Raw genomic sequence first — 13,571 nt, forward strand, 5'->3', positions numbered from 1 at the left:
TTGAAAGATACTAAAGCGCTTGTAAACAATTTCTGGACTGTAAAACAAAATGGCTTCCCGTGCACTTCTGGTAATGCGATGATATCACAGGACCTGCTGTGACATCATTGTGAAACCTGCATTTTCTAGCTGTTTATGTCAGTGGATGTGGTTATTATTCTGGACTTTCGTATTTCACATTTGGACTTTCTATATTTGTTTTTTTGTTGTAATATGGTTATCATATATATTTTTGTGGGGTTTTTCTTTGTACTCACGTATTCTCCCTAATACGTATACTAAGATGGCCCACGAGCTCCCCCTATGTAGGCCTCAGAGAAGAGATTGCATTTTTATCTACATACATTACTGCATCCAGTGAATATTAGTGTCTGCATACTGTTTTGAGCATGGAGTACATGGCCCTGTAGGCACCTGGCTCAACAAAACACACTTGAAAAATCAAAAGATCTGGGTAGAAAATTATCAGGGGAACCGTAACTGCTAGAGCTGCACGATTCTGGCTAAAATGAGAATCACTATTTTTTTGCTTAGAAGATAGATCACGATTCTCTCACGATTCTCGCGGAGAAACATCATCTTTCACATTAAAACAAAAAAAATTGGGCTAACTTTACTGTTTCTTTTTTTTTCCCAAAAAATTGCATTTGAAAGGCCGCTGGGCAAATACAGCATGTAAAATATTGCAGCAACTGACATTTTGTTCCCTAGGGTCTCTGCTAAAATATATATAATGTTTGGGTGTTCCAAGTTATTTTCTAGCAAAAAATATTGATTTTAACTTAAGAAAGAAGTGTCAGAAAAAGATTTAGACTTTAAGGGGTTAAACTTCCTGCATTTACAAGTTGTTGAAAGCTTGGCAGTCTTCCAGATTATTTATTTACACAGAAGTTCTATCCCTTTGATCTAAGAAGGAAGCTTAGTTACAATGTTGCAAGTTAAAAAAAAAACTTGGCAGACTGCCGATGTTTTCTTTTGACAGCTCAGTGAGCAGATAGTTTCTCCACTTGTTTATATGAAAGAATCGGCAACCTCTGCAGGAGAGATCGTCAAAGGGGGTGAATTGAGATCACGATTTTTCAACGATTGTGCAGCTCTAGCAACTGCATTGTATTAGATGCAGTAACTGTTTAGGTATTCAGGCAGCCTTGGGTGTCCAGGCTGTCTGAATATAACAGCCAGTTGTGAAAATTCCTCCATCCACAGCAATTTTGTCTTTTTGATTTTCTCTTGTTCAGCAAGAGAAATCATTGTGTGTATGGCTAAGCTAAGGAGACACACTTTTTTCAGGTGCGGATAGTGATGAAGGACTTTCTTATTTAGATATTTCTATGAGAAAAGAAAAAACGCTATTTGTTCCAAAAAAGGAAAGGTATGACTGCAAAAAGAATGATACAATGGGTTCAATATATGTGTTTTTCTTTTCTCCTCAACAAAATGGAGTATCATTTAAAATAATTATTTCAGCCATTTAGTTTTCAGATGCACTGTGCTGTTTAGAACTGTGTTTGGCAAAAAAAAAAAAATACTCTGGTTTAGGCCTGCCTCACAATGAGAATGCAGACAGTGTGTGTTTGTGAGTGTACATCCACCTCTGTGTCCCTGTCTAACTTGGATGTGCGGCTGTGTCGGTACATCTGCTGGGTCTCCATTCACTAACATACGCTTCCTGCACACGGCTCCAGACATGTAAACAGATGCCTCATTCACATACTTTGGGCCTCTGTACTTGTGTGATTGAGGACTTTAGCTGTTGGACCAAACTCCAGAGAATACCCTTTAGTTAAGCACCCAAGATATACAGCATGTGCAGAGGATCACTGTACGGTGCAAATTGTTTTATAGAGCTTTTTCTGAGCCTATAACTGGTCAGCATTTAGCGTATTTGGAATATATGAAAAGGATGAAAGATTCACTCTAGGCATGACACAGAGTCATTGTATTGTGACAGCGGGACTGCTTTCAGAACACACTGATCAGCAGCTGCAGTAGTTGATCAGCAAAAGTTTTTCCAGCATATGCATTCGACAGAAGTCAATCTAACAATCGACTACTGCTGAACAAGAAGGGCCACACACCGTCTGAAATTCAGCTGGGTACTGCTAAACCATCTGAATTTCAATCTGTGTATGCCCAGCTTTAAGAGGTGATGGTAGCCTGGTAAGTAGGCAATCAATTTAGTAAGCAAATTTAACTTTATTATTGTTGTAGCATGTTGTATATTTACGTAATGCATATCTATTTTCACAGGAGGAACTTCTTCAGTAGAGAACCACACAAAGAAGATTGAAAATGATCTTATGAATGCGAAGAACATGAAGTCAAAACTTGGTGGGTTTCTGGGCACTGTGGCAGTATACGGTCTGCTGATAGCCAGGCATACTAGGATGCTAGCTGTTATTCTCCTTCAGTGCTGTTCAGCTTTACAAGAGAAAAGGGAGAAGAAACCCTTCGCTTCTGATCAGTAATGGATGGACATTCAGACATCTATGAATGATCAGGGGGAAATAAAACAGTAACCCAATGATGTTAGAAAGTTAAAATTAAGTCTTGTTTTTTATTTAAAAAAAATAGCAAACATCTTATACTTGCCTGCTGTGCGCAGTAGTTTTGCACAGAGCAGCCCAAATCCTCCTCTTCTCGGGTCCCACACCGGAGCTCCTGGCCCCCCTCCCTCCTGCCAGGTGCCCCCATAGTAAGCAGCTTGCTGTGGGGGCACTGAAGCAGGCATGCCAGTATTGAGTGTCTGCTCTGTGTCCATTCACACACGGAGTGCAATATCTGCTGCATGTTGATCATGTGACCACAGACGAAATAGAGCTTTGGACACTTTTGAGGAATATTTGGTGTGCTGATGACATTTTCTTCACTTTGTTCATTAACACACAGAGCTGCAGCTCGGCCCTGTCCCCTTCGTCTTCTGATTGGCTCACTGGCTGTGATTAACAAAAGCCAATCAGGAGTGTGAGTTCCCGGAGAGACAAGGCTCTCCTGGACATCACTGGATAGAGAAGGGGGGCTCAGTTAATTGTTGGGGGGGGGGGGGCTGCTGCCCACAGGAGGTTCAGAAAGTTTTGTTTTTACCTCCATGCATAGAATGCATGAAGGTAAAAAAAAACTTGTGCCTTTACAACCACTTTAATTATGTCTAACAATCAGCTGAAAGCCAGTCTCTTCATTGACAGGATGGAGATTTGTAGCTAGTCAGTGATGATCCATGTTTTCCTGGAATAATGAATACCTACCTCAAGTGGTAGAGGGATCTCTGTACTGCTGCTGCTGCTCACTGGGTTTAGCAGACTGAATTCTGACCTTCTAAATACAATGGTTCCAATAGAGTACCATTGTAATTAATGGACATACAAGTACACCAGATTTTAGCAGGCGGTGGTGCTGCAGGTTGTATGTGGAACAACATATTTAGCTTAGAGTTAAACCCACTACAATAAAAGAGGGGTGTGGTATAGCTGTGAGCTTTCTACTTTTTACTTGGATGGTATAACACAGTGGGGATTATGAAATGGGTGGCCTCACATAAAGTTGAAAGTTACAAAGTACTACTGTGCACCCTCATCCCAATTATGTATAAAACTACTCAGTTTATACAGTGGGGGTTATGTACTAAAACTGGAGAGTGAAAAATCTGGTGCAGTTCTGCATAGAAACCAATCAGCTTCCAGGTTTTTTTTTTTTTTTTTTTGTCAAAACTTAATTGAACAAGCTGAAGTTAAAAGCTGGGATCGGCTAATATGCACAGCTGCGCCAGATTTTGAGTGCGCCAGCTTTGGTCAATATCCCCCTAGTGAAACTTTTCTTTAGATCTCTTAAATAATTGTATTGTTTTCATGCTTTCCTACTTTGCTTTTGATTTGTTTTTAAAAGAAAGACGCAAGAATGCTTCTGCCTGGGAGAGAAATCTAGTCTACCCAGCGGTAATGATACTACTTCTCACCGTAACGGTAAGGTTATATGCTTCCATTTTGGCAGTGAACATTTGTTTGTTTTTTTCAAAAAATTCCCTCTTTGACGGTTTCATCTTGAATTATTTCAGTCCTTTTCTGTGATTCTTGTCTCCTGCAACATTCTGAGATTACTGGTGGACGAAACCGCAATGCCAAAAGGTTCAAAGGTATAGTGTACAGTGATGTTATATTAATATATAGATTACAATTGGTTTTATTGGCAAGCACAGTAGAATGCCCCTGTCTCCAAGCAGATTAATAGGTCTCCACACATTTTTAAAGCAGACCTGTATTCATAATATACTTGGAAAATTGCCACTTGTAATGCATAGTAGGTACCTCCCATTGGGGACGGGTGGTTTACAGAGCTCAGTACCACATTAGCTGGTCGTTCTTTGCATAATAGAGTGTCACCAGGTTTTGTGGCTTCCAGAAAATAAGGGAAGAGCTGACCTGGAAATGCCTGCTATAAAGTGGCAATTTATGAATGGATGTTATGACAATGGGTACATTAGTTTTGTGTGGTTTGATCTATACGTGTGACCTTATACATGCCCTCTGTAATGGTTTTGGTAACTACAGGCTGTGCTGTGGGGTAGAGAAACACCAGAGAAAAAAAAAAAAAAAGGAAGGCGCACTGACCTAGTGCATTACCATAAATAGAGCTTTATTGAAAACAGAACACATAACAAAATGGCTACTCACAAACGAGTATTGATAAAAGGCATAATCAATACAATTGGATCCATCGCACCGAACATCGACATATCCAGATCTGATGTCAGATAAATTGATTGATGAATACCCCAACATAAACGGCTGATGCGTTTCTGGGGAGAACGCCTTTCCTCAGAGCCAGGCAATGGTTCCTCGCTGGAGGCTAGTGTTCTATATATGGAGGTTTCTAAAAAACATGTGGCCTGAAGGTCATAGAGCTCCACCCACAAAAAAAAAAAAAAACCCACAACAGCACCCATCTCACTTATTGTAATTCTGATTTGATTACAATAATTTCAATTTGATTTTGGTTTTGGGGAAAAAAAATATATATATATAATTATATATAGTATGAATATTTAGATGGATAAATAAAGAGGTTAATAAGTATCTCTATTTTTATATTTAATTCTATACTTTTATATATTTGTTTGTGACCAGACGGAAAAAAAGGGGGGGGCACCTGGATACCCGTAGCAAATAAGGAAATATATATATATAGATAAACAAGTAAAATAAACAAATAAAAATAAAATGAAAATTAATATAAATAAATAAATAAAAATAATTACATTAAAGGGGGGAAACCTCCAACTCCAAAAAACACACCAACTCACCAGCAAGAAACCGCATGCCCATTGTCAATGGCGTGGACCAAGAAATAGTGTCATAATATTAGTATTGTAATTACAACTATATAATAAAAATGTTACAGATGTGAAATAGAATAAAATAAAACAGACAAAGAAAAAGATTAAAAAATATATGTAAAAAAAAATATATAAAATATATAATAATATATATAATAATAATACTGATGATGATAGATAGTAAATAATAATAAAAGATTATTATTGGGAAATTGATTAAAAAAAAAACATGAATACATTTTTTAGTAATAAAAAAGGAATAAAAAACCTAAAATTAAATTAATTAATTACATAATTGAAAGCTGAACCAAAAAACTGGCCCAAAACTAAACTTGTCTGCTTGCCAAATATACACACCTAAGGCTAAATCTACCACTATTTAATTATGTATGATGCTTCTAAAGGGATATGGCCGGAATAACTACACCCTATCTAAAAGCTTGGGCCCTCATGTGGTCGAAGGACCCCATAGACAGATCACATGGGCTTCATATAACCTCAATCGAATAGACAAATCGCCTGGACTTCATAGGACCTCAACCAGCCCCAGGGCTCGCAAGAACCACCAATCTCAAAGGAGGTTATGTAATTCTATTTCTTCGTTTAGACCCTTAGGGGCCATAGTTCCTAGGCAAAGTATCCAGTAGGCCTCTATATTACAGAGTAGCTGATGTTTTTTGCCATTGTCCACATCATTTGGCATAGCCTCGATCCCAAAGACTTTTATGCCATCCACACTACTGGCATGAGTCTCTTTGAAGTGTCTCGGTAACGAGTACTTGTCCTTCTCTGTCTGGATGTTACTTCTACGCTCGTTCATTCTGATTCTCATCTGTCCAGAAGTACGGCCTACATAGAGGAGGCCACAAGGGCACAGAAGACCGTAGATGACATAGTGGGGAAGAGAGTGAGGTGGTTACTAGGTAAGACTTCCCCTTTTCTATACACCAGCACAGACATCTGTGCTAACGTGGTGACTGATATAATCCTAGTTGATGCCTGCACCCATATATATATATATATATATATATATATCCATGTATATGAAAAATATGGGAAAAATTCATATACATGAATATATAAAATATATATTCGAGCAACGTTCCTCTACACAAACAAATTTATAAAAGTATAGAATTAAATATAAAATTAGAGATACTTGTATACCTAAATATTCATACTATATATAATTATATATACATTTTTTTTTTCCCAAAATCAAATTGAAATGATTATTTTAATGAAATCAGAATTACAATAAGTGAGATGGGTGCTGTTGTGTTTTTTTTTTTTTTTTTTTGTGGGTGGAGCTCTATGACCTTCAGGCCACATGGTTTTTAGAAACCTCCATATATAGAACACTAGCCTCCAGCAAGGAACCATTGCCTGGCTCTGAGGAAAGGGGTTCTCCCCAGAAACGCATCAGCCGTTTACATTGGGGTATTCATCAATCAATTTATCTGACATCAGATCTGGATGTGTTGATGTTCGGTGCGATGGATCCAATTGTATTGATTATGCCTTTTATCAATACTCGTTTGTGAGTAGCCATTTTGCTATGCGTTCTGTTTTCAATAAAGCTCTATTTATGGTAATGCACTAGGTCAGTGCGCCTTCCTTTTTTGTGTTTCTCCAGTATCTGAATACCCAATATTCTAAGGAGGGCTGCAAGACCTTTTTGACACTACCATCTTAAACTGTCAGTATCACACTTTGAAGACCGAGACACCAGAGCACAGGAGAAGTTGTCTTTTTCTTGTAGAGAAACACCAGGGCACTGAACTTCCCAGTGAATAGCTATCTGATCATTGGAGGACAGGCCAGATAACCGATCACGCTGAGAAGGATATGCTCTCATGCCTATCGTGGACAGTTTGAAATATGAAAGCAAGGGTAACAAGGTATCTTACACAAAGAGAAAACTTTTCAACATAAGTACATGGTACAGCTGGAATCCGAAATATAAAATGGTGCAGTAACATATTTAAAGAGGAGGTCTGGCTGTTTTTTTTTTAAAAGTCAGCAACTACAAACACTGTAGCTGCTGACTTTTAACAAGGACACTTACCTGTCCAGTGAGCCCGCAATGTCGACCCCCCCCCCCCCCGAGGCCGATTAGTCCATTGGATTGGGCGTCGGCGCCATCATCCTAACTAAGGTAAACAGGCCGTGGAGCCTTGCGGCTTCACTGCCCATTTCCTACTGCCTATGCGCAAGTCACGCATCGCTTTGTGAATGGCCCTGTTGTTTTCTGGAACACACGCATGTCCCAGAAGGCAATGGGGCCGCCCGCCAAAGAGAAGGAACTGAAGAAACAGCGCCGCGGAATAAGAAGAGGCAGATTAGGCAGACTACCTAGCAACAGGGGTTTCTGGTAAATAAAAAAAATATTTTTTCTCAAATGTTTTATTTTAAAAAAAAATTAAGAATTTTAATGGTTTTTTTTATTTTAGGGTGGCCCTTCGCTTTAAGTAATCTGCTGGTAATCATTTGCATCTCCTGGTTTTGAAACTTGGTGCTTCTGTTGTTTCAGCATCTATTGATGCACTGACATGCATCTATAGCAGGGGTCTCCAAACTTTCTGAACAAAAGGCCAGTGTACTGTCCTTCAGAATTTATGATGGCCTGACTGTGGCAGTAGGCATAGACTATGTCCTGGGGTCACTGGGAATAAAGTGTGTCCCATCTTTGGTATTAGGGGGAAGATTAGTGTTTCATATCAGTGGGAGGAATAGTGAGCCATTGTTGGTGTCAGTGGAAGGAATAATGTCCCAAGGGACAGTTAAGGTCAGGCAAAGGTCCACATCCAGCCCCAAGGCTGCAGTTTGGAGACCACTAATCTATAGCATCAGTCCAGCTTGGGAGTTAAATGTATTTTGGGATGGACTAAGGGAGGTTGAAAAAATTTTCTTCTGGGGGGAGATTCCCCTTCACCTTCACCTTCTGTCCCAGTCATCTAACAGGAAATCTCTCTAAAGAATTTTTGGCTACACTGTATGATGTGTAGAAACCCACCGGACTACCATATTTATGGATTTGCACCTCTATAAATATGCCTTTTGTATGTCTACGAATGTTTAATGACCAGTTTTTACGAAATGCCATTGAGTTTTGTTAGTTTGTAAAACAATTCTTTTTTTTTTTTTTTTTTTTTTTTTTGATGTATAAAAAAAGTTGACTGGCTTTGCTTTTGTCAAAGCCTGCACAGGTGTAACGAGCAGTTTTTAATGAAACAAGTTGTTGTCTGCCTTTACATATTTTGGCATGAGTGGTACATTCTCCTTTAGAACCTGTCCTAGATTTTTTTATGATGATACCTGTACAATGGATGTGGTAGATGTCTGTGAGCCAGAGAACCTGGATGGAGGCCAGTGCTCTGATCTCATCGTGTGTAGGAATTGATTTATGCTAAAGAAGAATCATTAAACAATTCTTACAGCATAATAATGTGTCTGACCTGACTGGATGTACTGTTTTCTTTTCTTTTCTTTTCTTTTTTTTTTCTTTTTTTCTTTTTTTTAGCATGTCCTAACTTTTATGTTCTGTAAATATTAACCCCTTCAAGATCGGGTTTTTAAAATTTACAAAAAATTACATTGCAATCACTTTGAGAAAGATGAACGCCAGAAAAAAAGTAAAAATTACAGTTGATTGGTCTGCATTTCCTTGAAGATGTGAAGCTGCAGCTCCAAGTTTAGGTACCAGTGAAAGATATACTTTGCATACAGTCCTTAAAGTGGTCTTAAATGTAAACTTTTTTTACCTTAATGCATTCTCTGCATTAGGTAAAAAAAAAATTCCCCACAAATTATTGTCCCCCAAACCGCCCGCCCCCAATCCCTAAACACTTACCTGCCTCCTCTCACAATCCAGCGCTGTCCTGGTTGCCGCTCTGCTCTCCTCTCTTCCTGGTCTCATAGGAGACACAGGCAGCAGCGGTTGTCAGTCAAACTCCTGTGAGGAGTGAGAAGGGCTGGGTCTTACTGGCACTGTGTGTGTCTGTGGATGCACACAGCCCAGATTGGGAGCGCACCCACATGGGTGCCCCCTCAGCACACCCGCAGGTAAGAGGAGTGGAGAGTGCCTGCATGGGACTCCAAAAGAGGAGGTAAGGAACCACTGTGTACAATACCATTGCACAGAGCAATAGGTGTAACATCTTTTTTAGTTTCATTTAAAAAAAATATCCCTTACTCCTGTCTAAGCACCTTTAGAATCATAACCACACATTAAACATAAAGTTCAACTACAGGCATGGCGGCACAATAGTGTAGTGGATAGCAGTAATAAGGGTTGCTGGTTTGAATCCCAACCACTACACTACCTGCCTGGAGTTTGCATGTTCTCCCTGTGCCTGTGGATTTCCTCCGGGTACTCTGGTTTCCTCCCACACTCCAAAAGACATGTTTGTAGGTTAATTTCCTTCTGTCTAAATTGGACCCAGTATGTAAATGTGATTTAGGGACCTTAGATTGTAAGCTCCTTGAGGGTAAGGACCAATGTGAATGTACAATGTATATGTAAAGCACTGCGTAAATTGACAACTCTATAGAAGTACCTTTAAATAAATAAACGGCCACATGTACGTGAACTGTTTTACGTGCAAAAGGATTTACACTTCTGTTCAGCTAATCTTGTGATCCAGGATCCCCTGCCGGACAGCACTGTCAGGGTTCGGATCCCCTGTCAGACAGCACTGTCGCGTCTTGTATCCCCTATCGGACAGCTCTGTCGGGTCTTGGGTACCCTGCTGGGCAACGCTGTCGGGTCTTGGGCCTCCTTGCACATAACAATGTATATTGTAGTTATTTGGACCAACTTTATTCTGTGATTAAGCAAACAATCTCCTTTGTTCAGGCTGTCCCTGTGCTAAGCTCCCCCCTCAATTTGCTATATACATGTTCATAGACTGCAGTGTGCAGTGCTGCCATTTCTCCCAGTATTTCTGTTCTGTGGTTTAAAAGAGTTTCAAGCTTAGACAGATCTGGGTACCTTTGTTAAGCTGGCTACACTAGTTGAATTTTGTTTGAATTTTTCATTTTAAGGACATTCAATTTCCACTGCAGGAGCAGGATGGAAAATTTTTCTCTGAACAAATTTCATTCCCGAGAGTCCATTATCGCCAAAATGAATGTTCGTAAGAAATTCTACTAGCGTATGGCCAGTTGAGTCCTTTGAAAAACACATTTAATTCTTATTTTACCTGATTAAAAAATACTAGACTCTTAATGATCTAGTGTTCAGGCTTAACATTTTGTGATTAAGGCAATTCCAACCTTGTTGTGTGTATCCAATATTTTGTTGGCTCATGATCACAAATTAATATTCTCAAATTTATATCTGGCTTTATCAATATTACATTATATGATCACCTTCTGTCAAAGCAACCATGTATGTTCGGTATAAAAAATGTTTTTGTAGTTTAAACATTTTAAAAATATGTTTTCAAGTCAGGTGAATATGAAATATTGCATATTATATTTTGTTTAGCCAGCAGGAGGGAGCGCTGGGATCCTTTATATTTGTTTTCCTGTTTCTCCTTACTGCCTGTTGTAAAACAATAATAATAATCTGTTGTTTACACATGTTTACAAGTAAACAAGGTAGAGTTCTGCTTTTACAAATAGAAACATGTTCAGTGGTTTCGAAATACAACATACAATACTAATATAAGGGTTGACAAATGTAGCATTCCATTTTAATTTGGTTTATTTTTAAATAAGTGTTTCAGTTCTTTTTAAATCTTTATACCTCTAATATTCTTTTCTTTAGGGTCCAGGCATTGGAAATGCATCACTGTTCACGTTTGGATTTGCTGGAGCTGTGTTAGAAATTATTCTGATTTTGTATCCTTTACATGCCGAGACTGACACTATGTAGGAAAATAACAATGTGTAAACCCAAATATTTTAAGTGCTATGCAGTGGCGTAACTAGAACCTTATGGTCCCCATGCAAGAAACCATGAAAGGCCCCTGTCCAGGGACCTGAGCTCTGTGGCAGAATGTCAGGGCCCGGTCACAAGTGCAACCTTTGTGACCCTAGTAGTTCCGCCACTGTTAGTATTTTTTTTTTTTTTTTACAATATTATTTTTTTTTAATGATTTTTTACTATTTTTTTGGGAGCCCTGTTGGGAGACTTGGATGGGATATCAGCGGTACACTGCCTCTATTCATTCAGACAAGGAAGGGGCCTGTAGCGGGAGGCTGGGTCACAATTGCAACTACTGTGACCCCCTGTAGGTATGCCTCTGTGCCATGCAAGTTCAGGAAAAAAAAATTGTTTTGCTCGTGTGGCACTTTCTGCAAGGTTGGGAAGAAGTTGTCACTTTCTTGGTGCTGGATTCCTAAGCTATTTGTTCATTCTCTGTTATCAAAAATCAAGCACTAGAGTAGGACATCATCATTTGGCTTTATAACAGCTGCTGAATCTGAATGGACCTGGGAAATCTCCTGGTGATATTTTATGAGTGGGAGTACTGAGAGATACTAGAAGCCAGAAAATATATAAAATTGCTCAGTGCTCATTCCAGTGATGCTATGGGTCCTTTAATGGTAAGATCATATCTTTAATGGTGGATGGGCCTCAATCCAGAGAGCTGCACTAAGGTGATGATTTCAGTATCGTTTTCTGCATTATTACACTGTAGGTGTGGGGCACTGTGGTACTGTCCTACACCAGTGGTGGTCAACTTGAAACATATTGATCGGTCTGCTTGTGTGAAAGGAACCTAACGCCTTGTACACACTTTACAGGGATGCACAGGTGTTCTGTGCATCCCTGTGCAGGCAGTCCCATTGATGTCATTTGGGATGCAGCAACTGCATGAAAAGAGACGTTGCTCCCAATTTGACATCCATGTAGGTCCACATACATGTCCCTGAGCTCACACTGTCTGCGTTCGGGGTCATGTACCCACACAGATGTCAGATTGGGAACGGCAGCTATGCCTGTGCAGCCGTTGCATCCCAAATGACACAAATAAGATTGGCCTCTAAGGGGATGCACGGAACACCTGTGCATCCCTGTGCGGGTAAACATGGCTCTCCATGGACATACACTTTAGTATGATGCATGTGAACAATGCTTTAGTACTAATTTAGCAGGAATTTAGTAAGTTATGTTGCGTTTATGTGCAATATATATGATTTTTAGTGTATTTTTTTGTGAAAATAGGGATTTGATGAACATTTGCACAATTATTGCAGGGCCCAAAAAAATCAGTTGCACTTTTTTTTATTGTACAGATCATGTGCTTTTAGAAAATGTCTAACTTGAGGAGTCTTTTCAAATTCTTAAAAGTTGTAAGTGAAAAATGGTAACCTCCCGGATTTTTAGAGTAAATTGATATTTACAGTTTTGCGTACCTTCTTTTTTCACCACTTCACAAAAAGGTGCAATTTAAAATGTACAAATATTGGTTACTTATTTAACTCACTACAGGTTTAACTTTTATATTTACTAGGAATTCAGCAGGTGTTTTGTACATTTTGCCACTGTTAATGATTTTAGTGTATATATACTGAAAATATTGCTTTGGTAAACATTTGCACAAATATCACTGGGCCTTAAAAATCAAAAGCACCTTCTTTTTATTCTACTGGTCCTATGCTTTCAGAAAATATATGGTTTGGGGTCTTTCACAAATTCTGAAAGCTGTAAGTGAAAAATGAAAACCTCCAGATTTTTAGGTACGTTCGATTTTCACCATTTCACAGAAAGGCGCAATTTAAGATTTACAAATATTTGTTGTATAACTCCACACAGGTTAAGCTTTTATATTTAGTAGGGATTTAGCAGGCATTTTGTCAAATTATCTGTGTTTTTTATCTGCTAATAATGGTTTTGGTGTATTTTTTGCGAATATATTGATACGATATATAGTTTTGGGGGTCTTTCACAAATTCTGTAAGCTATAAGGGGAAAATGAAAACCTTCCGATTTTTTGAGAAATTTTGGATATTTAAATTTTTGCGTACGTTTGATTTTCACCATTTTGCAAAAAGGCACAATGTAAAAATTACATTTTTTTTGTTATTTATTAACTCCATACAAGTTAAGCTTTTATATTTAGTAGGGATTTAGCAGGAGTTTAGTAAAATTAGCTGTGTTTTTATCTGCTAATAATGGTTTTGGTTGGTATTTTTTGCGAATATATTGGTTTGATAAACATTTCCGCGAATACCGCTGGGTCTAAAAAATCTGTAGCACTTTCTTTTTATTCTAGAGGTCATATGCTTT

At 38.6% G+C, this 13,571-nt stretch overlaps 1 protein-coding gene across 3 annotated transcripts in view; it reads left to right on the top strand.

Annotated features, from left to right (window-relative positions):
• Positions 1-13,571, top strand: part of LMBR1 (limb development membrane protein 1) — a 251,676-nt gene that overhangs the window by 208,423 nt on the left and 29,682 nt on the right. For all 3 annotated transcript variants that reach the window (XM_077491150.1, XM_077491148.1, XM_077491149.1), the window contains exons 10-13: positions 2,251-2,331; positions 3,883-3,959; positions 4,052-4,129; positions 11,103-11,176. In XM_077491150.1, coding sequence (XP_077347276.1) covers positions 2,251-2,331; positions 3,883-3,959; positions 4,052-4,129; positions 11,103-11,176 — 310 coding nt within the window. The remainder of the gene's footprint in view (positions 1-2,250; positions 2,332-3,882; positions 3,960-4,051; positions 4,130-11,102; positions 11,177-13,571) is intronic.

Source organism: Lithobates pipiens, unplaced genomic scaffold (genome assembly GCF_037356315.1).
Source record: "Lithobates pipiens isolate NorthernLeopardFrog02 unplaced genomic scaffold, aLitPip1_a1.2 Scaffold_19, whole genome shotgun sequence".
In the NCBI taxonomy this organism is placed as follows: domain Eukaryota; kingdom Metazoa; phylum Chordata; class Amphibia; order Anura; family Ranidae; genus Lithobates; species Lithobates pipiens.